General features: G+C 48.7%; 1 protein-coding gene across 6 annotated transcripts in view; it reads right to left on the reverse strand.

Moving 5' to 3' along the window:
• LOC119173915 (E3 ubiquitin-protein ligase MIB2) overlaps positions 1-27,382 on the reverse strand; it is a 121,614-nt gene that overhangs the window by 17,190 nt on the left and 77,042 nt on the right. For 5 of the 6 annotated variants that reach the window (XM_075889752.1, XM_075889749.1, XM_075889748.1 and 2 more), the window contains 5 exons: positions 25,965-26,094; positions 24,195-24,271; positions 21,725-21,876; positions 14,068-14,230; positions 11,832-11,986 (listed from right to left, as the gene is read on the reverse strand). In XM_075889752.1, the coding sequence (XP_075745867.1) occupies positions 11,832-11,986; positions 14,068-14,230; positions 21,725-21,876; positions 24,195-24,271; positions 25,965-26,094 (677 nt within the window). The remainder of the gene's footprint in view (positions 1-11,831; positions 11,987-14,067; positions 14,231-21,724; positions 21,877-24,194; positions 24,272-25,964; positions 26,095-27,382) is intronic. The other variant, XM_075889747.1, reaches the window with a different exon arrangement.

Genomic DNA, 27,382 nt, shown 5'->3' on the forward strand with positions numbered 1-27,382 from the left:
GTGAGCCGTTCAAACGGTTGGAATGTGGCTAGCCAGCTGTCTCACGTGGGGCTCTTCCTCGATTTCACGGCGCTGGTATGGTTTGAGAACCATGAAGACACATTGACAACCTGGGACCAGTTTGTGGAGGAAATTAAGAAATGCTTTGGAGACCCAGCAACGAAGAAGAAACGTGCCTAGCAGACGTTGTCACGGGCTCAAGTCACCGGTGAGACATTCAGAACCTACATTGAAGAGATTCTGAAGTTGTGCAAGTCGGTGGATGCCCACATGACGGAAGAAGACAAAGTGGGCCATATACTCAAGGGCATCGCCGATGACGTCTACCACTTCCTCATTGGCAAGAAGAGCCTGGAATGCGTGGCCGACGTGATTAACCACTGCTGAACCTTCGAGGCTCTTAAAACTCGTCGCATCACATCGAAGTTCGGACGTCTGGCCAACGTCACGACTGTTGCCACCGTCGATGTCTGCCGGAATTCTCTACCTGCCGACCTTTCCTCCACCATTCGTCAGATTGTACGGGAGGAACTACGTCGCCATGTCTCTGTTCCCATGCAAGCTGGAGACCCGCAGTGTGATACACTATCCCCAAGCATCAATGCCGCGAGTTTCGACGAGCGCAGTTACTTCACCCGCAGTCCACGGCTGAGGGCTCCGCCACCACAGGCTACTTACGTCGAGTCGTCTTATGCGCCCCGCAGCAGTTATAGCTACGACAGCCAACCGCCTCCGTTTCTGTCCGAGTGGCAACAGTTCCCTGAGCATCCTCTCCACACCGCAGCATTAAATGTGCCTCGGGAACGCCCCGTGTGCTACCAGTGCGGTGTTCGCGGACATATCGCCCGGTTTTGCCCATCGGGACGTCACCCACGCACGACGTTTTTTGACCGACCAGCGATGCTTGCACGGCGAAGTCAACAGCCCGATTACGCCTACTGGCCTTCGGATTCAACTGCCCAGAAGCACGGGCACCGGCCGAACATCCGCAGTAACTCGCTTGCCTCTGTGAGGAGCTTGACGCCACCTACCACGCACCAGCGACGGTCCCCATCTCCCCGTCCCCAGCCGCGGCTTTCCTCTCCGCCACCGGGAAACTAGCCGGCGCGGCCGATGGAGGCGAGGTCGCTGGACGTACCGCTTTGCACACAAGTATGCCTCCATTAGTTCACATGCTTCACAACAAGGTTCATGTATTCATTGACAATGTTCCCACGATGGCTCTGGTAGACACCGGTGCAACAGTTTCTGTAATGAGTTTAGTTTTCAAGGAGAGACTTGGCCGCAAGGTTATGTTTTATTGGGATAAATCTTCTACTTTTCGAGCAGTCAGCGGCACGGCTTTGTGTCCAGTAGGTGTGTGCACTGTGTCTGTTCGTGTTGCTGGTAAAGCGTTCAAGGCAGAATCCGCAGTGCTCGCTCATTCTACGCATGACGTTATCCTCGGAATTGACTTCTTGCAAGAGTGCTGTGCGACTGTCGACTGCGGGGCAGGCGAAGTTCAGGTGTCCGCCCTCGCCCAGCAGCCTCGGCGTAGCGGAGATGACAAACTCGTTGTAGTTAAAGACACTATTCTACCGGCATGGTCTACTGCCAGCGTGCCCGTTGCTGCTTCGAATGCCGACTCGAGTTTCAGTTCTCCTGATATTGTGATTGAGCCGTTGCCTTTGCCTTGCATGAAGAAAAACATCTTTCTGCCGCGCTGCGTTGTGTCTCTCACCGAGGAAAAAACTAAATTATGGGTAGTTAACTGCTCATCCGAGTCTGTTGTACTACCAGAGGGAATGCGCCTTGCCATGTTTGAAGGGCAGTGCAGTATCTGCATAGGAGCTCTCAGCAATGCGGCAAATTCGGACTATGCTGATGTATCCGGCACGGAATACGAATTTTATGACATGGTTAGCAAGTCTATTCTCTCGCATAAGCGCAAAGTGTTGGTTACACTGCTGGCCAGGCATGCTAAAGTATTTGATTTTGCACGGAAGTCGCATAGACCTCAGACGCCCAGCACACGCACTCGTCACAAGATCGACACCGGATCTGCGCACCCCCTCAGACAGAAACCTTATCGAGTTTCCGCGTCAGAGCGCAAGGTAATTTCAGAGCAAGTCAGCGAGATGCTAACCTCTGGCGTAATTCAAGAATCGTCAAGTCCCTGGGCCGCGCCTGTTATCTTGGTCAAGAAAAAAAATGGGTCCTGGAGGTTCTGCGTTGACTACCGACGTCTCAACTCTATAACTAAGAAGGACGTGTACCCGCTTCCTCGCATCGATGATGTCATCGACTGCCTGCATTCAGCGTCCTATTTTTCATCGGTGGACTTGCGATTCGGGTATTGGCAGATCCCCATGGATCCGGCTGACAAAGAAAAGACGGCCTTTGTTACACCCGACGGTCTGTTTGAGTTTAATGTTATGCCATTCGGCTTGTGTAGTGCCCCCGCCACATTTGAAAGATATATGGACACCGTTTTACGGGGCCTCAAATGGGAAATTTGCCTGTGTTACCTGGACGATGTGGTGATTTTTGGCCGAACATTTGAAGAATATAATCATCGCCTTGACCTCATTCTAACCTGTCTCGAGGAAGCTGCGCTTACACTGAACTAAAAAAAATGTCGCTTTGGAGAACGTGAAACCTTGGTTCTGGGACACCTGGTGGATAAAAATGGCGTGAGACCGGACCCGCAGAAAGTCGCCGCTGTCAGCAACTTCAAGCAGCCGCAGTCCCCCAGGGAGTTGCGTAGCTTCCTGGGCCTGTGTTCTTACTTTCGTCGATTTGTTCCGAATTTCGCTGATAAAGCACAACCACTGACTGACTTGCTGCAAAAGGATATCCCTTTCCACTGGACACCGGATTGCGAAGCAGCCTTTAAGCAGCTTCGGTTCATACTGACTTCAGGACCGGTACTACGCTATTTCGATCCTTCTGCTGAAACGGAAATTCACACAGATGCCAGTGGAATCGGCCTTGGTGCAGTGCTCGTTCAGCGCCATGACAATGCTGAACACGTGGTCGCTTGCGCGAGTCGTTCGTTGAGCAAGGCAGAACGAAATTACACAGTCACAGAACAGGAGTGCCTCGCAGTTGTTTTCGCCGTGCACAAGTTTCGCCCATACATCTGCGGCCGTCGCTTCTCGGTAATCACCGACCATCATTCTCTATGCTGGTTGGTAGGCCTCCGAGACCCATCTGGACGACTGGCGCGATGGGCTTTGCGCTTACAGGAGTTCGACTTCACAGTACGCTACAAGAGCGGTAACCGGCACGCAGACGCCGACTGCCTATCGCGCCTTCCTCTACCGACGACGGAGTGCGACGCTGACAACTTCGACCAGTATATCGGCGCTATTGCCTCTGAGTTCCCTGATCTCGCGACTTTCCGGACAGCCCAACAAGAGGACCGCTCCTTAGATTCTCTGTTCGCCTCCGCAAATGAACACGCAAACCCAAGCTCTTTTGTGGTTCATGACGGCGTCCTTTACAAGAAGAATTATTCCGGACAAGGCGCCCGTCTGCTTCTAGTTGTTCCACGCACTTTACGGGCTCACGTCTTTCGGTCCTTACACGACGACGCAACCTGTGGCCACATGGGCTTCGCCAGAACGCTTCAACGAATCCAGCAAAGGTTCTATTGGCCCAAGATGCGATACGACACGGAAAAATACGTTGCTGGATGCGAACAATGCCAACGACACAAACGTTCCACGGCTACGCCACCAGGACTTCTCCATCCTGTTCCACCTCCTAACTCTCCCTTCGAGACTGTTGGTGTCGATCTGCTCGGTCCATTTCCACGATCGAGCAGTAACAATCGATGGGTCGTCGTCTGTGTTGACCACCTAACGCGCTACGCAGAAACTGCTGCAATACCTGCTGCAACGGCCATGCACGTGTCGCAGTTTTTGCTTCGCTGTATAATTCTCCGCCATGGTCCTCCACGCGTTGTCATTAGCGACCACGGACGTCAGTTCGTTGATGACGTCATTGAAGAGATCCTGCGTCTGTCTGCCTGCAATTTCCGCCATGCCACACCATATCACCCGCAGACCAAGTGTCTCGTAGAGCGCACGAACCGGACTTTCACGAACATGCTGTCTATTTATGTCGATTCTAAGCACAAAAACTGAGACGAAGTGCTACCTTACGTACGCTACATCACGTACGCGTACAGTACCGCGAAGCATGAGACTACAGGTTACTCTCCATTTTACCTGCTGTATGCTCGCTCCCCACGATTTTGTCTCGACACTATACTACCTTTTACACTAGACGTGGAAACCTCGACAGCCGAGACGCTCTGCCGCGCAGAAGAAGCCCGTCGCATCGCACGCCTCCGAACCTTGGCATCCCAGCAGCGTTCTAAGAAACGTTACGACGCCTTCCATCACTCCGTATCTTATAGTAAGGGCGATCTTGTGTGGTTATGGACACCAGTCCGCAAACGTGGTTTGTGCCAAAAGTTCTTGGCTCACTATTCCGGTCCATTCGTCATTCTTGACCGCCTCAGCGACGTCACGTACGTAATCTCGAGCGTCACAAGCAATGGTCGCCGCTCTAGCAAAACACAACTGACACGTTGCGCGCCTTAAACCGTGCCACCATCAACCATCTGAGTGACTCGCCCAGAGGGCATCGTCTGCGAACCGGGAAGTGAAACGCGCTAGCGAAGATTCGACGAAGAGGAGGAAGAGACTCGACTGGCTCGCGAGCGACGCTGTGGATCCTTGGCTGAGCTACACCTCTGCATTACCCATATTGTAAATAAACGCGTTCCATCGTCACAATATATATATATATATATATATATATATATATATATATATATATATATATATATATATATATATATATATATATAGGCAGGCATGGTGGTTGAGTGGCCGTAGCGTTGCATATAGTCTAGTAGATCCTCCGTGAGCGGTCACAACGTGGTTTATTTCGACGTTTCGGCCTAGAGTCTGGCCTTCATCAGGAATAAAGATACAGTTTGTCGGTGCTCAGCTTTATACAATCTCAAATCAGAGGGCAAGAAAAGAGGGAAAAAAAGAAAGAAAAAAAGAAAAGGAAAGAAAGAAAAGAAAGAAAAAAGAGAAAAATAATATACGTGGACGCCCCTCGGGTTCCCCTTTCCACTTTTCCTTCCACTTCCCCCCTCATCTCTCTCCCCCCTCTCCCCTTCACCTTTCTGATGTCAGCGGTCTGTGTATGTTTCCGTTCACTAGCGCATTCCTCCCGATCAGACGGCCCCTCCTGGCACTGGCGGTTCGGTGTGGGGCAAAAAAGAGCTTTTCAGGAAGTCCTAAGCCTTTAACTACTCGGGGTCCCGTAAACAATTCGTCGTAGAAGGACGGGGGCCGCGTATTTTGGCAGAGGCTGGTCAGCGGGCATTTTAGGAAGTTCTAAGCCTTTAACTACTCCGCGCCCTGTCAACATTTCGTCGTAAAAATAGGGGTGCCCCGTATTGCGGTAGGCTGTGCAAGCGCGTGCAATGCGAACTCCTGGCCCGCTTCTAAATTACGCGTGTCGTGGGGGCCTCCCGGCTGTGCACATAGTTGCTGTTGGGCATGTCGTGCATGGCACAATTGATTGGGTAGTAAAATAAAACAGAAAACAGACGACAGCTGCACTTAGGAAGAGTAGTTACACTTGGAATTGTTTTGGGTTGTCCAGTGCCCTTCGCAGCTGCAGTGCCGTGAACTCAGTTACTATTTTCATTGTTGCCGTTATTGTTTTCTAATGCTTTAATTGCTGCAAGTGTACCAGGATTCTCATTTATTCCTCTATCGAGGGTGTTAAATCGGTGGATAAGGTATGACTCTCGTTGCTCACGTTCTCGATTTGATTTAAATCCCGTCTCTAAGAGCGTTACTGATAGTTTGTCGAATGCATGGTCGGGAAGATTGAGATGTTTTGATAGAGGTAGACTTGGGGCTGATTTCGCATGGGCTCTGTGATTATTGAAGCGAATCCTAAATGGTGTTTCTGTTTGTCCGATGTACTGCATACCACACACGTTGCATTCGAGTAGGTACACCACATTAGAGGAATCGCATGTTAGGTTTCCTCGTATGTTAATCGAAAACTTGGATTGCGTGCTGGTTGCTTTGTCTGTTTCTCGCATCGCCTTACATACAAGACATCGTGGCTTTAAGCAAGGGCGGCATGAATTATTGGGGGGTGATGTGTTAATTTGGGAGTGGACAAGGGTGTCTTTGAGGTTACGTGGTCGTCGGTAAACGACGCCTGGAGCGGATGGGAATGCGCGTTTCAGACGTTCACTTTGTTCCAGAATGTTGTAATGTCGTTTAAGGATTTTGTTTACATTGGGGAAGTTTGTGCTGTAAGTCAAGCAGAGGTTTGTTCGTTGTGGGTCTTCTCGTGGTGGTCGCTTCATAAGTAAGTCTTCACGCTTTAGTTTTCTCGCTTTTTGAACAGCGTCATTAATTACATGTGGGGGGTATTTTTGTTGCTCGAGCATAATTTTTGGCCTCTGTGAGCTCGTGTCAAAGTCAGCGTCTCTAGAGCAGATTCGCTTAAACCGGTGAGCCTTGCTGTATGGAATACTGTTTTTACAGTGGCGTGGATGATCGCTTTGGTAATGAAGGTATTGTTGTCGATCCGTTGGTTTGCGATATAGGGTTGTAGAGAGCTTCTCTTCTTCTATCGTTATGGTAACATCAAGAAAATTTACGGTAACTTGCGAGTATGTGTGTGGGAAGTGTATGTTCGGATGTACAGCATTGTAAGTGTCTATCAAGCTGAGAAGTTCGTCCTCGCTGTGGGTCCAAATAAGAAAGATGTCGTCTATGTATCTTCTGTATAACATTGGTTTCAAGGAACTTTGTGCAAGAAATTCAGATTCTAGCTTTCCCATAAATATGTTGGCATAATTAGGTGCCATTTTGGTGCCCATAGCTGTCCCGCTGATTTGTCGAAAATAGTCTTGGTTAAACTCGAATGAATTTAATTCGAGGACCATCCTCGTCAATGTTGCAATGGCAGAGAAATCTGGGGTGTTAGATTGTCTATGGTTTGTGTACATGTTTTGTAATGCAGCTATGCCGTCATCGTGAGAAATATTTGTATATAATGAATAGACATCAAGAGTAACCAAGTACGAGTTTTTCGGCACACAGATACCCGCAATGTCTCGAAGAAAATGTGTGGTGTCTTTTATGTACGACGCGAGGGTGCATGGAATGTGGCTTATTAGTTTGTCCACGTACCCTGATATGGGTTCAGTTATTGTACCGACGCCTGATATGATTGGTCGACCTGGCTTACCGGGTTTATGAATTTCTGGGAGGATGTAGAAGCGACCTGGACGAGGGTATGCTGCTTGCATCAGTTTGTGGTCAGTGTTGGTTATCTTTTCTGCGTCCAACAGTTTCTTTAGTTCTGTTGATACGATACGTTTGTATTCGTCTGTCGGATCACCTGGGATCACAAGAAGCATACCGCCAACTAGACGACTCAAGATTTTACGGGCGCCTCCCAGGTGATCCGACAGACGAATACAAACGTATCGTATCAACAGAACTAAAGAATGCGAGAAGGTGAGAGTTCAATTTCGGCCAATGCCGAAATTGAACTCTCACCCTTCTCGCATTTGATGCCGGAAGACAGTCCCTCAAAACTGAGTAAGATTCTCGTGAAAGACGACACCTTAGTGCCTCCAAGCTCGGCGATGGGTGTACCTGTCTACTGCGCTGGACTCTCCGACACAATTGCGCTCATTTCGCCATCCGACCGTGCTTGCCGAAGGAAAGGGTTGCTAGTACCTTTCGCGACCATGCAAATCACCCAGAGCAACGCCGATATTTTTGTGACCAACCCATCCCCGTACACTGTTACCTTGGTTCGAGGGGAATGTCTCGGCAGAGTGGAACCAGTGGATAACGCACAAGTCCTGGACGTACCTGATGACTCGCGTTGTTCCAGTTCGTGTACCGTCAGTGCTGTTTCCACTTATGATTCATCATCTCCTGATGTATTTGGCCCCTACATTGATGACAATCTTACGTCGGTACAGCGTTCCCAGCTTCTGGACCTGCTGCGAGAATATCATTCTTCTTTCGATGTCGGGCGAAGTTCTCTCGGTCGCGCGTCCGCTGTTACACATCGTATCGACACTGGTGCCCATCCACCATTACGGCAACGTCCCTACCGCGTGTCGCCTGCTGAACGTCGGGAAAGTAACGAGCAGGTTGATGATAAACTCAGACGCGACGTTATTCGGCCCTCGGACAGTCCATGGGCGTCTCCTGTTGTTCTTGTCGCGAAGAAAGATGGTTCTGTGCGGTTCTGTGTGGACTACAGACGGCTCAATAAGATCACGCGCAAGGATGTTTACCCACTGCCGCGCATCAATGACGCAATTGACAGCCTTCACGGAGCCGAATTTTTTTCTTCTCTCGATCTGCGCTCGGGGTACTGGCAAGTACCCATGGCTGATGACGCTCGACCGAAGACTGCGTTCATCACACCCGACGGCTTGTACGAATTCAACGTCATGCCGTTTGGTCTATGTAATGCTCCTGCGACCTTTGAGAGCATGATGGACACCGTTCTGCGCAACTTGAAATGGCACACGTGCTTGTGTTACCTCGATGACGTTGTTGTGTTCGCCCCAGATTTCTCCACGCATCTCCAACGTCTGAAAGAAGTTTTCGCACGTGTGAGCAATGCCGGCTTGCAACTAAATCTGAAGGAGTGCCGCTTTGCAGCACGGCAACTCACCATCCTTGGGTACGTCGTGTCCAAGGATGGCATTCTTCCTGACCCAGCCAAGCTTCGGGCCGTGGCCGAATTCCCCAAACCTGCGTCTGTCAAAGAACTGCGTAGTTTCGTGGGCCTGTGCTCATACTTCCGACGCTTCATACGAAACTTTGCTACGATTATATCACCGCTGACGAAGCTCCTTGGAAGTAACGGGCCCCTCAATTCGTGGTCGTCTGAGTGCGATGACGCGTTCGTGAAGCTCCGCCATTTGCTGACGTCTCCTCCCATTCTACGCCACTACGACCCTACGGCCCCGACGGAGGTGCACACAGACGCCAGTGGTGTGGGCCTCAGCGCTGTCCTGGCACAGCGCAAACCCGGATTCCCTGAATATGTCGTAGCATATGCAAGCCGTACGCTCACGAGAGCCAAGACAAACTACACCGTCACGGAGAAAGAGTGCCTGGCGATCGTCTGGGCCCTTACAAAGTTTCGACCTTATTTGTATGGTCGCCCATTCGATGTCGTCACCGACCATCATGCACTATGCTGGCTTTCATCATTGAAGGATCCCTCAGGCCGTCTCGCCCGTTGGGCTCTTCGCTTACAAGACTACGACATCCGCGTGCTTTACCGCAACGGACGCCAGCATGCTGACGCCGACGCCCTCTCGCGCTCCCCTCTGCCTGAAGGTGATGTGCTCTCCTCGACTTCAGTTTCTGCCATTGATGTTGACATCATCGCTACCGAACAGCGAAAGGATAATTCGATCGGCCCGCTCATTGACTTGCTCGCTGATCCATCCGCAACGCCATCCACGCGTGCCTTGCGTCGTCAAGCTCGCCATTTCGCCATCCGTGACGGCCTTCTACACCGACGCAATTACGACGCCGATGGCCGGCAGTGGTTACTCGTGATACCCCGCAGTCTGCGGTCAGAGATCTGTGAATCCTTCCACTCTGATCCGCAATGCGCGCACTCTGGGGTATTCAAAACCTACCGTCGTATTCGGCAACGCTACTTCTGGCGCGGGATGCACCGCTACGTGCAGCAGTTCGTTCGCTCCTGCCTCGCTTGCCAACGCCGCAAACCGTCAGCACACATGCCGCCAGCCAGTCTTCAACCGTTACCTTGGCCTGAGCGTCCGTTTGGGCGCATAGGTATCGATTTGTATTGGCCGCTTCCTCTGACGTCGGCTGGTAACCGCTGGGCCATCGTCGCCGTAGATAATTTAACGCGATACGCCGAAACCGCCGCTATCCCTGCGGCTACTGCGCGTGATGTTGCGTCCTTCCTACTGCACCGATTTATACTGCGCCATGGTTCACCTCAGGAGCTTCTCAGCGATCGAGGCCGTGTCTTCTTGTCAGAAGTCGTCGAAGCCATTCTCATGGAGTGCCATTCTGTCCACCGCAAAACAACTGCTTACCACCCGCAGACGAATGGCCTGACCGAACGCTTTAACCACACCCTCAGCGACATGCTTTCGATGTACGTCGCCGCCAACCATACGAATTGGGATACTATACTGCCCTTCGTCACATACGCCTACAACACCGCCCCTCAGAGCACGACCGGTTTTTCACCTTTCTTCTTGCTGTACGGAAGGCACCCGTCACACACCATCGACACTATACTCCCGTACACGCCGGATCCATCTGAGTGTGCACCTATTTCCGAGACAGCCAGGCTTGCTGAAGAGTGTCGCGAGCTGGCCAAGACATTTACGACGCATGAGCAAGAGCAGCAGAAGAGTATTCGTGATGGCTCCGCCACTTCTGAACCCACGTTCCTTCCTGGTTCCCTTGTATGGCTCTGAATCCCGACCTCTGTAGCCGGCCTTTCTTCCAAACTACTCCCGAAATATGAAGATCCCTACCGTGTGATCGAGCGCACATCTCCGGTCAACTATCTTATCGAGCCAATTGAACAATCTTCGGACATGCGCCGCCGCGGGCGCGACATAGTCAACGTGGAGCGCCTGAAGGCTTACTATGACCCACTCGTAGTGACAAGCTGCTAGGTCGCCAGGCGGCTCCCTCTTCGACCCCGGGGTGATTGTAGAGAAGCCGCCGAACACTGAAGTGGGTCAAACTCTCAAGTGTTCTCTAGTGGGTCTACCCAAAAAAGGACGCCGCTCGCGCTGGGAGTCCGTGCTTGGCCGTTACTGTCGCCATTGCCTATACTCGCTGTGTGCCTGCTAATAAACGCCATAACAATATATATATATATATATATATATACATATATATGGAATACACGAAAACACGACAAGCAACACGTTGAGCTCATTTTAAAGGTGCCATAGTAGACCACCGAAAGGAAAGACGTAAGAACAACGTGGGTGCAACGCGCAAAGAAAGGAGCCAATTCTTCTTGCTGGGAGTGTTGGCGCAACTAGTAACGGGCTACTACAGTGCTTGAACTGGTATAGCGCATTACGGGGAAGAAGAAACGGCCGAGCAGACCAACACAAGAGGACAGAGCGCTAACTTCCAACTGAGCTTTATTGTCAAACTGCATCAAATATATAGACCAGCGCAAGCATACAAAACCACCCAACGCAACGACAAGATTACACACAACATCGCACCGTCACATATCACAGATTCATAGGCGGTTATGCTGATTAAGGAAGGCCACATCATGTTCAGATAAAACCAAAGACGGGGTGCTAAACACGTGCTGCCAGCTCTTGCTATACAATGCGCTTATATAATTTCCCGAGTTAATTGTGACGGGTGCTTTTTAACCACTTGCCCAATCTCGCCCAATCTTCAACACTCGTGGCCTACTACAGTGACCACAAAGCGATTATCACTACCATTCTACCAATGAATAAGACCCCTCCTCCCCCACAATGGACATGTGTGGAATCTCACGTTCGCAGGGCATGATGGTGGCCAAGGTTTCAAAGATTTTTCCACACTCAAACAAACGCGTGTTTCGTATGCTCTTTTGGCATATCAAACAGTGACTTCTTGGTATACAATCATCGTATCAGATAGAGCAAGGCAAATAGAAGCACGGGAAATATGAAGTGTTCGTTACCAATGCGTCCCGTTTTGCATTGCTCTGTTCAGTAAGATGGTTATAAGAAACCTTACTGTATGTTTCCTTTCAAGGCGGCATAATGAAATGCGTTGAAGCCACGTTTGTTCTTCACCGTAAAGTCGATGCTCCGGAAGTTCACGAGCAGATCAACGATATCGTTGTTCGCTTTTCTTATAGCATCATGCAGAGGTGTGTCTCCGTACTCGTCCTGTAGAAAACAACGTAATCTTTAGCAGAAAGTCATCTTCGCCGCAAGGTCGGCGCAATAAACGCGATAAACAAATTGAAATGCCACACGAAAAAAAAAAAAGGGTTAGAAGCTCGTTTCTTTCGGAAACGGCTGCTGCAGCGAGCAAAGGGATCGTCATGCGGTGTATGGCTTTAACGCAAATATTCAACACATTCAACACAACACGACACAGCACACACACACACAAACACACACACACACACACACACACACACACACACACACACACACAGGTCACTGTAGTAAGTCATTGTGAGTGGCCAATCCAATACAAGCTTCATCATACCGTTGGCGTGAAGAAACGTCTACGCGCGAGACATTTGTCTTTTTTTTTCGAAGTATCTATGAATTGAGTACGCCTCCATAAAATGCGCACACGAATGTATGCACCCTTTATTACGGGTAACTATGCTCACGGACCACTTTTCTTGGCAGTTAAATGGAAAGCTGCTGGGCCGGAGCTTCTGCACATGTACTACTACGTGATGTAGTCCAGAAGGTGATGCGTTGTGCTCCGCTGTGGAAAGTGATGGCTGTGCGCGATCAGCGTTTCTTACGGAGTCTTCATGCAAAAAAAAAAGTGAAGGCCGCATTTTTCCTACTTCACGTAATAAATAAGGACACGATTGTCGGACTACATTTATTAGGGGTGAAATACGCGTGATTTAACGGCGTAAACATCAATGCATTGCCAAGAAAAGTCGTCCACGAGCACAGCTATGCACCCACGACGTGTTTGTAAAGGAGCATCCACACGGTGTGGCCACATCATCTGTCGGAAAGCGGGAAAACCGCCATCGAAGCGCCTCTATCAAACGGGGACACTACGACACCACGTGTCGTTCTCCCCAGGAGGCGGCAGCGAAAAAAGTAGAACGAATAGTGTAATAAGGTCGTGTACCCATCGCTCTTTCAATAGCTAGCCCGCGTTTGCTTCCCGGTGTTACCTGAACCATTACTCAAGAAAAGCCAAAATGCTGACACCCTTCAGCTCGTTTTAGATGCGAAGCGGGTTAGGGTCGAGCTGAATCCGGTGTGCGTTGTGACCACCCTTACTGCTCATGCGCGTCCACTCCCCCTCTCTCGCCTCTCCTATGTTCCTCCTCTCTCGCCATGCAGTGCGGACGCAGGAACCATCCGCTAACCCGGTATGCTCGCTCTTCCCTCTCTCTCTTCTAGGCATTCTTCTCCACAGCGTTTACACTCCCATTGCTCATCCAAGTCCCCTTCCCTCTCTCCTTTTTTACGCTCGTCTCTTTCTTGATTGAAAAAAAAAAACAACAGCTCGCGCTGCACAATTGTATTCACTAGCAGAGGCCCATATGCAATAATTGTTCCCTGGCCACCCCTTATACAGAGGCACTAGATCTTTACCTCCAAGGTAGTGCCACTGGGAGATTTCTCCTGTGTGTTGTCGAACAATAAAAATTTACAGCGTGCACATTAACTAAAAACAGACTGCGGGTCTCTGTGTCCAATCGGTGTCCTCTTCTTCCCGTTGCCCATCGACAGCGATTGGCATGTTGCGGTAGGGTATACGCCGGTCCATCACACTGCGGGATTTGCACCTCCCCAAGTTTTTCTCCTACACAACGCCGCGAGGCACGCTAGCCTCAACGTCACCGCCAGTGGGTGCCCACTGGTTGCGAAACGGCGAGGTTAGCACCCGCTGCTACACATCAACACGTCATTCTCTTTAGCGGGAAATGGTGTATTTTTTTATTTTCGTAAGTTTAAAGCTTTTTTTTTTGGACAACGCCGCTTTTTTGCTCAAAACCGAAAAACGCTGCCACTGCCGCTGAATTTCTCCGAAACGAGCTCATTAACAATATCACGTTAAAGAAGTCATACTATAATACGTAAATATAGCCGCGCTTCGAATCAAACATCAGATTACAAAGTTCTTTTTTTATAAAGACTGTAACGTGAGCTGTGTGGCTTCACTTTGAAGTACAGCGTTCAAAACGTAGGACAACCAAGTGGTTGGTGGCACTGCAAGTAGCAAATAGCTGAAATTGAATCAATAAACTCGTACTTACCTGAGTGTTCACGTTTAGATCACTAATGTAGTTGGTGAGGACGCGCACACACGCTACAGAGTCCTTGTTGACAGCAACATGAAGAGCCGTGTACCCTTTCTTGTTTTTCGCATTTATATCAGCGCCCAAGTTTACTAGCAACTCCAGAATAGCTGGCTTGTCACTGAAAAAAAAAAAGTAACAAATGGGTAACATAAGAGACTAGTGCCATGCATGGGCTAAATGCGGGTGCACATCAGTTTATTCGCTATGTTCCTAGACAGTCACGCCACCTAGCGGAATTCAGGAGCATCCTCTCGAGGATGATCAGTATAAGCAGACGCTCGTCCCAACGCTCCCTTGTTGGGCGGTGATAGCCACAGTGTTAACGCGTTAGCAAGAAACTAACACAAACTACTTTGTATATTTCATGAATCAGTGAATATACCGGACTGTCCGTGACACGATAAATCTGATTCGTACTTGCGGCACGCGAAGTTTTCGTGAAAATACGTGGCAACTCGCGCTTTTGGTTGTAGCCCGCATATTACACATGTCAGCATCGCAAGAATATTTGCAACCACGTTGGATAGTTGAATGTTATCGTCTGACCTTTACAGTTTAAAATCGCCTTCTTTACGTGCGTATAGAATTCGTGAGTGCTTTTGTAGTGCAGTCATCCCACAACATTCATTGGAGGCTGAAAGTAGAGTATAGGCTCAAGATTTTCGCTTCCAAACCTTGGCCTACGCTGCAGCTCTTGTTTTTTTTTTTTTTGCGTTCATTGATAAATGGCAGCACACTGCAAGCGATTCCTTTCTTGCCGGGTATCGGAGCGAAATTATCACCGTACCCGCAGATAAACGTGGTGAAGGAAGCCGTGTGGGTGTTTTGCGTGGTGAATGAAACGTTGTTGGTGCAATCGAAGTCGTTCGGCGGAAAGAATTCCTCTGATTACTTTAAGCAGTGATGTTAAAAAAAAACTGTTTTGACGTGGAGGATTTTTCAGTGGACGTAGATAGTTGTCAACACGCTGAGAGTGACAGCGACGATGAACGATCAGCTGCTAATTTGATTGATTGATATGTGGGGTTTAACGTCCCAAAACCACCATATGATTATGAGAGACGCCGTAGTGGAGGGCTCCGGAAATTTCGACCACCTGGGGCTCTTTAACGTGCACCCAAATCTGAGCACACGGGCCTACAACATTTCCGCCTCCATCAGAAATGCAGCCGCCGCAGCCGGGATTCGAACCCGCGCCCTGCGGGTCAGCAGCCGAGTACCTTAGCCACTACACTGTAAACAGAAATAAGCCGAAATGGGAGTAAATGACCTTGTCCTCTAGCGCACACCCAGATGGGAGTTTTAAAAAACCCGTCTCTGGGAGTAAAAAATTTACTCCCCATCAGAAGGGGGTTTTCGCATGGTGTCAGGGGGGTTTTTATTTACATCCATAGGGGAACTTTTTCAGGTCAGTATGGGAGTAAATTTTTTGCATCGACCGAGAAAAAAAATTACGTCAGCAGCCGTACCATGCGCAAGCGTAACTTTAATTACATTACATTTAATACGCACAACAATGATTACAGTACACAAACATTATCACAACGTTCACGTAATATCACAACACTCGCACTCACCACAGCTTGCCACACGCAGTACACACCTACCATATAGTCACCGAGTATATATAGGCACCACATTCTGACCTCCTGTAGCCCAGGTTAAAGCCTTTTTGTTTCTAATAATTAAGCAATAAATACGCACGGCGTAAGTATAAACTTGCGGTGGTCTGATGTAAGCACTTCAACACACATGCCTTTTATCCTAATCCTGCCTAATATTTAATATTTTTTTACTATAACGAAAAAGTTTTATCAGTTGACGCTCTGTCGTACAGGCTGAATTCGCATCAGCAGTGCTGTTTGTGGACCCGTAAAATGCACTGAATCATACACAAAGTGCGCGCGGCCTTGAATGAACACATTAACGAGGCACATTCAGCAGCTCCAGCGATGAACCGAGGTAGACCGCCGCTACCGCGTTCGAGACGACTAGGCCTCACTCACGAGTACGGCACGGTGATTCGATGAATGACAGCTGGCGATCACAAAATGCTTGCTGATGTGCAGTTTACGTCTCGTTTTTCCCATGCACAGAAATAGGTGTCCGCTATCCACGCAGTTTAAGCTACGGAGCGATAGACTTAAACGAATGAGACGGTTCGCAGTCGCTGTTCCCGTTGCTCGCATGCATTGCATGTATAGCTCGCAGAGCTCGCCACGGCGGCCGGTGCGCAGTGCGAGCTCGATACGATGCCGGCTTGATACCGACGCCATAGCGAGGCCTTCCTACCGCTTAGATGTTGCAGCCGGTGAAATACCGGTGACACTCCGAGAAGCCACTATCGGAGGAGACGGGGCGAGCGCGTCGCCGGCGCAACTCTCAGACCGGTTGCCGGCCAGCCTGCCGTAGTCGAGCGAAGCCTACTTCGAACCGCTTCGAAGTTTTACGGTGCAATCGCTGACGATCGTACTCCGCCTCGTTCGGCGCTCGCCTTGTAGTTAGTCATTGACAGCTACGGTCGCAAGGCGCAGAAGACTGTTATACATCCCAGCAGCCTTCATTTTTTGTGAAACACATTCTTTGCATCGCCGGTGGTCGGTGCTAGCTCGTAGCGCTTGCCGCGGTGGCTAGCGCACAGTTCGAGTTCGATACGATGCCGGCTTGATACCGACGGCATAGCGAGGCCTTCTTACCACTTAGATGTTACAGCCGGTGAAATACCGGTGACACTCCGAGAAGCCACTATCGGCGGAGACGGGGCGAGCGCGTCGCCGGCGCAACTCTGAGACCGGTTGCCGGCCAGCCTGCCGTAGTCGAGCGAAGCCTACTTCAGACCACTTCGAAGTTTCTGATGGTGAAACTCCAGGAGCAGCCGCTGACGATCGTAACAGCTTACTTTTGCTACCATTAATTTATTCTTCGAAGTTTTTTGTTACTCGGCCCTTTGAAGCGTGGCATTCAGGACGTTTCGTTGAGGAATCGGACCGATGTGCAGCGTGGTTTAAGGTGCGAAATATATTGAAATGTTCCCAGTAAATACCAACCGGTCGTTGCTATTCTTCGCTGCACTTATAATTTCGTTGCCTGTTGACAGATGCTTACACGGTTAGCCACACAAATCACATGTGTTTCACACCAACGTGCAAACATATGCCCGTACAGACACATACACACACACACGTCACGCCCAAAGAGGGTTTTTAAAGCTCCTATAGGGAGTTTGTAACCACGTGACCTGAAACTCCCTGGGGAGTTTAACAAGGTCATGTCGTTCATAAACTCTGTGATTAAGGAGGGGGCGTTTTACGATGACATGTGCCGAGTTCACTCCCTACCAGGGAGTAAATAATTGGGGCAGGGGAGTTTTGTGGGCTCATGTGCTGGAGAAACTCCCATTTCGGCTAACTTTTGTTTACAGTGTACACACGATCAGCTGCTAGCTCACGAGCAGCGAGTTGCACTTCACGTCCCGTCGTGCGTTATTTTTTTTTCTCGCTCGTATGTCACTTTGATTGTATTTATTGTATAACATCCTTCAGCGAGCTCAAAATAAAAGCATGGTTTTTATTGTGCATTGAATGTAACCCAATTACAGTGGATTACAAAGCACCGCATGCCCCCAACACGCTCGACCAGTAAAGCGAAATGGTTAGAGCTATGAAATTTGCAGTTACGACTAGAGTTCACGCAAACTTTTCCTGCATTTCACCAGTGCCATCCAAACGACGTTGTTCGACAGATTTTCGCAATTTTGACGATGCGAAAAGCGTACGCGTGTATTCGTTTCGATATCGCTGTTTCGATCGCGCTGATGGAACCCGCAACATCCGAGAGCAGCGAATAGCGCACTGTTAAGAGTCTGATCATGACTGACACAAGCGCTACTTAATGGGAAGTTAAATGCTTGTGTTCCGTTGAACAAGCAGCTGCATGATGCTTACAGTGCAAATAATGACGACAACGTAGTATGTTTGCAAACCATCGCTATGTTAAACATTCAGTCATGTGCAGCCGCGACGGCGCGCTACTCGCTAGTGGCCTACCACTGCGGCCAGTCCGCCAGGCAGGCTCGGCACCAATTATCTCGGAGTGCCGTTCAGTTCACACGTGAATTATAGTTGGCACAGCTTTCTGTACCACGCACAGTATTACGCAGAGCATCGTCGATACACGGTTGTTCAGCTGACACCACCACCCTTCACACTGCGGAAAGAATTGAGGTTGCGAACATCCATTAGCTTCTATCGTTTGAGAAAGAACTTTGGTCCGATATACATTCATTCGACGATCAAAAGACCATCCGGGCAAAGCGGCACAGGGAGTACGTCCTATTTATTTCTAAGCGAGTTCACTGGTTGATCGTCCTCCCGCAGCCATCTTGGATTGCACGGCGCGCCACCTTTTCGGGGCGAGATCGGGCTATAGGTGGCAGTACCGTCCCCGCGCAGGTGTGGATAAACGGTCCGCGGCGCGTATCCAAATGCACGCAGCGGTGCTCCGTTCCGTGCCGTCTGAACCGATTGTCGGCGGATGAAATGCGTTGACTATACAGTTTACTGATAATATCGCCGCTCTTCTCTACTGAATCGGTGCATGACACCTATGCAACGTCAACGTTGCCCGCGAGTAAAGCGCTGCCTTTCATAGGGATGCTCACCCTGGGTGACTCTCTTCACGCTTTCGCACTAAATCACGCCTTAGCTGCGTTGTTTTTACGTGGTTAGCTTGTGTTGCATATGCTACGCACTGCAGCAGCGTGACTTAACTACTTATTTACATCTTCGTCATCTGCATACTACAAAAAAAAGTGCCGCCATATCCACGAAGTGAATGATGATGAGTGGGCGAAGCTCTGGAGGAAAACCTGGTAAACCACGAATCTTCCGTACATTTTGCCTACTCGATTTTATTACAATGCTCCCCCTAGCGTACGTCGCCGCACTAAATCGAACGATTGCCTTCCACCAATGACACGTGCCATATGTAACATCATTCCTATTTTATAACATCTAGCATCTTTCATCATCAACTACAAGTACCGCCGTCTAGTTTATAACATCTTGCATCTTTTCATCATCAGCTACAAGTCCCGCCATCTAGTGAGCACTGAAAGAACTAAACGAGAGGTGGCTACATGCAGAAGACGGAGCCGCCATCTAGTGAACACTGCAAGAACTAAACGAGAAGAGGCGACATACAGGAGACGGTACCGCCATCTAGTGGACACTGCAAGAACTAAACGAGAGGTGGCTACATACAGGCTACAGGGGACGCACAGCCCACGCCCTAAGGAGCTTCGCCCCTAAAAGAGAAAGATCGTAGAAAGCCCTCATATCCATGCGATTCGCCCAGTACCACCGTTGGTTTTGGGATTGACTTAAAGTGTTTTCTGCCCCGAACAAGCTAGGTCGTATCTGCGCAGCGGTTGAAAGAAAAGTTGAAAGTGACGAGACGAAAAAAAAAATAAAATGCGTGTGGTGTCAAACACCGGGACAGGTTGGGTGAGTGTGAAAAGGCTCTGCCCTTTTCATTTTCTTTTTTTTTCTGATTGGCATTGCCTGATATATGTTTATGGTGCGGGCCGATGATTTGTTTTTCATGCCTCACCATAAAGAATGTGAAAAGGGGGTAGTATACGTCATATTATGCTATCATGTGGGAAGTTTTTAATCGGTCAAACCGGGCGCTGTTTATATAACCGATTATTTCACCACAGCAATTATCTGAAAGGTCGTCTAATCACTGCCGCATTGCAAGGAATGCAGTTGACACCCTTTACTGAATGAAAGGGAAGTGTCGACAATCATAGACAGGATGGCGCGAGCGATCGTTAAGGCCTTTTTCATACACTAGGCTGGTGACAGATGCGTGACGAGGCCGTCAGTGAACCTACATAAACTCGAGATAGATTAGGTGACGGCGGCTGCGTCAATCCCCGCAGTCGACGTGGTAGCCGCCTGTTGCTGTGTCTTTGTCTGCTGATTTTGCATTGACTTGTTGTATGTGCTGCTGACCTGCTTTGTTCTCCTGACGTTACACCAGCCTGCTCCTTCGCCGAAATCTTCCTGCTGGATATCTTATACTTCTACCTTTACGGCATTTATTTAGCTCTCGGAAAAGCCTGGTGCATTGCCGTTGGGATTCGGGCACTCTTAGGAGGCTGGCGGGCTTATGGCGCCGTGCATTGAGACGTTGGACTTGGCGTTCGTGCTTGCGTGGCGGAGTAAACGGCACCGAGAAGCGGCCAAAAAATGGGCCCACCTGGCCGGGAATGTGTTGAATTTTCCGCGGTCAGCCCGGAAAAAAAATAAAGCATTCCGCGAGCGAGCTTCCAACGCGTTTGTCGAGAACCAAGCAGCCATTTCGATGATACGGGGTCTCACAGGTGCTAATAAACGTCAGGGCGAGCTTTTGAGTCCGTGTCGGATGTTGTGCTCGCCACATATGCAAAGGAACAGGCATTCGTTTAAGAACGCTGGTAGTTAGTATGAACTTAAGAAATCGATTTAAAGAAAGTGATCAACTGTATTGACTTGATATAAATGTGAAGCATTGTGCCACTGCTCCTGAGTCGTTAACCAAAGCTCACTGTTCTGTATATGTGTTGGCAGGGCTTCACCGCAATTTTTTCAGATGCGGAACAGCTTATGGCGGCGCTCTATCCGCTGTGCGGCGTGACCTTCCTTAATGCTCATGCGCCAACTCTCCCCCTCTCCTCGCGGCAGGTGGGAGGTCCCTCTTACCACTCTTTCGCGATAGGAGGGGGAGAATTGACGCATGCATGGGGCAGCGCAGGCTAGCCGTGGGCTCTTTTTTCGCGTGAGCGGAAGGAAGTGGAAGAAGGTGCCGGAGCGCTGCCTTCGCTTAGTTTCTCGTCTCCCGTTTAGCTATCCACCGCAGTTGGGCGCTCATACATATTGCGACGCGTACTAGCACCGTTTCACTCTCCTAGCAGCACTGGGTGTTCACTTTGTGGCATACAAACGGTAATACGCACAAATGGGAGGCGATAGCATAAACCCTACTGAAACGTTCCGTATGCGAGTCAAATAATTCCATATGTTTCTATACGGAATTCATATGTTTTCCGTATATTTTCCATATATTTTCCATATATTTTCTATATATTTCCGTAAGACTCTTACGGAAGCATACGGAATCATTGAACATCGCATACGGAACGTTTCTATAGGGAACGGTACACAACATATACACAACTCCACACAAAAATGAAACATGCGCGGCCACATACAAATGGAGACAAGTGAACATCAGCGTAGCTTCGCGTGTACGCGTGGTTATCTTTAGTGGTAGATGGCGTAATTTCTGCTTCTTTTTATTTTTCACATGTCGGTGCCGAGAATTAACACAAGGTGCCTAGAATTACACAACCAGTATATATTATTCTACCCTTTTAATCACAGAGCCGACTGGCTAGGGGCTGCTTTCGCGGCGAATAGCTACGCCAATAAGTCATCTGCCACTATTCCTACGCGTTGACTTTTCGGTTCACATCTTACGTACTAGAGCATTATGCAGGCAGATGACCGACCATGCGTTCCTTCTAACGCGCCAATTTTCAAAGAACAAATTCAACACGATGACTTGCCCATAGGCACCAAAATGCAGCGCCGTGTCTCCATGGTTGTTTTTTTCGTTCACATTGGCACCGGTGGTGATCGACGCCATGACAAACGACTCATCACCCTGGTGGCAGGCTACAAGGAACGGTGTAAGCTGCAATTTTCGAACCATTCCATCCTGGACAAGAGAAGCAGTGTGGTTTAGCAACACCATAAAGGTTCATGCTTCATCCATTTTTCGCTAAGCGGTGAATGCGCTGCCAACTAGTTTATTGTGACAAGGTCTGCGATGTGAATGGAGGCTCCTATGCATATTACGACAAATATGACGAGAAGAGCGCTTGCTCGCAAAAAAAAAAAAGTTACAGTTTAGCCACACGGCTATTGGAATTTCATATAAAAAAACAACTAGCATTTAATTCCAGACGCAGCCACTTCAGTGAGTGAAGTGTACTTTTGGGTTGTCCATGGCTTCAACACCCACTTTGCGAAAAAAGCACAACGCGCACAAAGCTATGGCCCGTATTCACAAACCAACCTCATCCTTATGTCGAGTTTTCCTAGTCGATTTTGAGTCCTTATTGAGCATAATAAATAAATTAAGCCCGTACTTATGAACCAATCTCATTGTTACCTTCTACCCTGTTCCACTCTTGTGCCCTTGTAACGCAGAGGGTAGAGAAACTTGAGGGAAACGTGAGGTTAGGCCTAGTTCAGTTGGTGGATAAGGACTTACGAGCGATCTTCTGACCCTCTCCGAAAATAACCACGTGACCAGACCCATGTGCTTTGGCACACCACCACCCGAACGTCACGCACTGCAATGCACCTTTTCGCGAGTTAGTAAAAGAGTGTCTGCGCGATGCCGAAGCGGGTAAGAATGAATGCACAAACCACCAGCTGTAACAAAAAAGTGGCTACTTGGGCTAGTTGGTATTTCACTTTGTGAGAAATATACTTTCTTAGTGCGCGGGGAAGGTTTCAGAAAGAAGACATCACGCAAAAATGTTCGTACAATGTAGTATAGGCGTTGCGTATCTTATTCAGCTCTCATGTGGTCGATACTACATTGGACATACGAGGCACCGACTGAACGATCGCCTTAAGGCCATTTTAAATGACACAAAAAGTAGCGATTTTCGGGCCGCGAACTCGCTCGCAGTGAAAAAAAAAATGGGGGCGGGGGGGGGGGGACAGTTTGCTCCCGCCACAGCGGTCCGCGGCGAACTTCCAACATTGGAAGTTTTCGCTCTGATCGCTGCGGCGGCAGCGATTTTCGGTCGGGCCCCGTCGAAATAAGGCCGGGCCAGCAAAGCTGTCAAAGTAGAGTCGACGTGTTGCAATTTAAAATGAATTGAGATTGAACAGTGTTCTTAAAAGACGAAACAAGCGGGCCCTTCGTTACCGTTCACGGAAACTCCATGATATCATAATGCACATATTATTACATAAACATTCGTGTCTGCCACAAAGAGCGGTGGCAAGAACTCGCCTTTCCAGCCGCAGAGCGAAAATCGCGGACCGTTCTCGGTCCACGTGAAACGAAACCGCCATTAGCGGCGGTTGCGAACAGAGTGATTGGAGCGAACGGAACGATTTTTTTTCGCTGCAATCGCGCCATGTGAAACAGCCTTTTGGGAGCACGCGAATCTCACGCGCAGATCCTTAAGCAGCCACCTGGCAAATCACTGTGCCAACTGAGTGCGGAAGTGGCCCGTCCGTCAATCTGTTGGTTAATGAATACCACTATCTTTTCATTTCCATTTTCGTTTCAATAATTGAATAAGATGTTCTGGCGCTTGCGCCCTTATTTGCTCATTTTTTCTGCGTGTCGCCTCCTCCCCTCTTGACTGTGTATATGTATATCCAGCATCTGTGCAATACAATGGCTGTGAGTGCGCGCTCTGTGCTATCTGTCTTCTTTCTGAAACCTTCCTTGCGCACTGAAAAAAGTATATTTCTTTCAAAAACACCTGATGTATGTGTGAGAGTAAGAATTTATTAGAAGGCAGAGAGGTCGGCCTGAGCTAGTTTGCTCTAGCCTGCTACTCTACATAGGGGATAAGGAAAAGGGGAAGGAAAGAGGGATGAAGGGTGATGATGGAGACAAGAAGAGATGGGGCGTATGTACAGTAGCCACTTAGTATAGTACCCTACAGTATAGTATCCAGTCCACTGTTTTTTATAAAGTCTAGAACAGCCTTTGTAGCAGTTTTTGACACTGTTTCGTCGTTCATTGCTGACAATATGTAGCTTCCACTTAATGGCGTTCGTCCGATGCTTGCCGACGTTGCAGTTAGCATTTTTTTTTAGTATAGCGTCTACAAATGGCTAGTCATTTGCATGATGCATGCTTTCCATCGCACCATGGCACGAAAGGTCAGTGGCTGGATTGCACGGTCGCGCGAACCACGCAGGCGCACGCACGCGTTTATCTCGTAAAGTGTACACGACTACAGCTCGTGATTGAAAGTGTGACTGCTCAAGGCAACTTACCCCTGTGGTGTCGATTCCGAGTAAGTCACGCATCATGCGCTGCAGAGCATCAGGAACCTCGCTATCAGAGTCACTGGCTAGTGAAATAAAACACAAATGAATATAAATCGACATACAATGTTTGATGTATTCTTATTCATACAGAGGGTAACCTTGTCGTAAATCTCCTAGTTTTCGAGGGTGCGGTTATAATGATTTTCGTCAAGTATAGAAGCTTTAGTACAGAACTCACAGAGTAAACCACTTTGTACACAACGAGAATTAAGCTCATGAGAAACGTAACTGAATAAACACAGCTCGGTTCAATCGGCAGCTCACCGAAGTTAGCGCAAAGGCGACTGCTGTCAAGAACAAAGCACTCGTGAAGATCCCTGTGTACTATGGCACCTATATAATTAGATGGTATTACCGTAACGTCCTAACAAACATCGAAAGACGGCGAACTTGACTAAATGACCCCGTGCTAAATCAAGAACCGGATCAATATTTCCCAAACAACGTGCATCTGTTTGCAATGTTTGTTCGGAGTCGCCGGGAAAATACAGTTATTGAGGTGATTACTCGAACTTGCCTTCTCCGTGACAGCAAACATTGGAAAAACACCGCACGCGATTTATTACAGCAACTATGAAATAACTCGAGAAAATATTTGTGGATCGCTACTTTCCTAGCATGAGTACTGCTACATCATAGTGAACGTTGTAAGGATTGGTTGCTATATAAAGAGATTCGATTACTAGTTCTTTTGTTTCATCGCAGTGACGATGGGGAAGCAAGCACCAGATTCTTCTTTAAGCTGTTCTGTTATATGGCTACAGTAAGAACGTGTGAATGAGCCGTAAGGTCGAAACTGTTTCTTTTTGATATGCGGCACGCACGTATGCCCTTCCGGCTCTCAGTATTTTACCGAACGTTCCAGAAACAACGTCCCTAACTTAACTGAACAACCATGCATGGCTTTCAGCACAAGGAATTACAGGAGTGCACGCCATCTCGCCACAGTCAAATCGATTTCCTTACGGAATGTTTATTGTGGTAACTGAGGTGGCAAGGGAAGTGGCCACACGCTTGATTCTGACTTATCCGGCCTTTGTGTAACCCCCGAAGATAATGTCGCTTGCTCGGAGCGCGCAATTACTTCAGCGATTGTTAAATGCATAAGCATGTTACGAATAATAGCAGGACCAGCGCCAGTCCTATTGCGTGTGCTCCTTTTGTCGTCGCGGTTTCGCGCTGCTTCTAGTTATTTTCATCAACAACACATCCAAAACGTGCAACTTGTAACTAACAGTGTATGTTCCATTCACCGACTACCCGACCGATCACACCTGTCCTTCTGTCAATCTATAATGCGTTAAAAGAGCGTACGTCCATTACGTGTGCTTTCCGCATTTATGTACACGCACTGACTTTGAAGAATCGTTTCTTCGAAAGCGAAGATTGCGAATGGAACGCGCGCGACTTTCCCCACCTGCACCACTGTGTCGCTGCATCTGGTGTCGTTATCTCTCGTTCGCGCCACTTCCACGTGAGCAGTGGTGCTCGACTCACAAGAGCATTCATGGTAGTTCTCATTTGATGATTGATTGATATGTGGGGTTTCCCAAAACCACCGTATGATTTGAGACACACCGTAGCGGAGGGCTCCGGAAATTTAGACCACCTGGGGCTCTTTAACGTGCGCCCAAATCTGAGCCCACGGGCCTACAGCATTTCCGCCTCCATCGGAAGTTCTCATTCGTACGAGCCCAAAATGCCCATGATGCTTACATTCAGATTCATCATCCGACACTGCCTCCGCAAGGTCAGGGTTGAAGCACCAACTCCTTCCGTTGCGAAAGTTCACTTGGATGTCGCCATCAAAGTAGATGTGGGCAACCGTACCGACGCGCCCAAGTACCTGAAAATTGCCACATATAATTAACTCGTTCCGATGGAACAGCGCTATCTTGGGACAACTTTACTACTGAAAATTATGTTTATGCCATTGCTTACGTGTTTGAGTACAATATTGAGTTAAACATGTCTGCTAGAATGGTCAAACATAGCCACCAGTTTAAAACTTATCCCACCATCCGCGAGAAGGACCACAGACAAAGACGCACGTGTGGATCTACAGTGTCGAGCATTCGACGCACACATGCTACCATTCCCTATACAAGTTGCACAGGCACTCATGTATACAAAGGTGGCCCTGCAACACTTTTCGAAGTAATCATCGAATGGCTTTAGTCAAGCAGTTCATTTCCACCAGATGAGCGGACTAGCAGTATTTTATTATTTTTTTACTCCATTAAGGTCAAGTAGAGTTAGAGATTTGTCACACGCTTCAGGCTGTTTTTCTCACCTCTCGTACCAGGGAGCGTGCAAAAACCAACGCAAGGGAAAGCGCGAATGACAAGGGCGCAAGACGCACGCGTCATAGTCTTGAGCACCTTTCTAGATGCCAGGCAGCTTATGGTGAAGTTCAACCCCGGTGTGCATAACCACCCTTAGCTACGCACGGGCAACAGCTGGCCCAAGCACTGCCAGAACACGATCACACGCTAGCGCATTCACGCGTGCGTAAGTGGTTCGTAATACCCCAGTAGCATGGCCACCACCAACTCTGTTAAACTCCATCAACGTTAAACTTCATTAAGGAGTTCAACGGAGATGGAGTTAAGCGACACGGCACTTTCACAAGCTTTGTACAGAAGCCGCAAGGGACCCATTAGGCGGCACAGCATTTTCTCCGCATGCATGCAATATTTTGCGTCTGATAGTTCTTAACACATTTTCAATCGTACTTCTGTTTATATAAACTATCCTTTACATGACTGAAACAAGAAAAAAAGTATTTTGTGTTTTATCACAGATGCGTACACCTGTAAGCAAGTTGGCAGTAATGTTGACGGGAATGCTGGCAACACTGTACGCTCATTTTGGTACGCGTTTTTTTGACGTATGCCGATTGTCAAACACACTACAAGTTGTTGCCACTCTCTTTGAAGTTGCACTAACACGTAGATAACAATGCTGTTTACAATGTCGCATGAGCACTGGTCTTGCGTTCAGTACACGGAGCCCTTGCTTTCGACCACCTGGGGTTCTTCAGGGTTTGACCACCGGCTACTTTTTCGACCACCTCAATTTCGACCACCTGGGGTTCTTGCACCCAAACGTGCACCCATATCTGAGCCCACGCG

This window comes from Rhipicephalus microplus, chromosome 3 (genome assembly GCF_043290135.1).
Source record: "Rhipicephalus microplus isolate Deutch F79 chromosome 3, USDA_Rmic, whole genome shotgun sequence".
Lineage (NCBI taxonomy): Eukaryota > Metazoa > Arthropoda > Arachnida > Ixodida > Ixodidae > Rhipicephalus > Rhipicephalus microplus.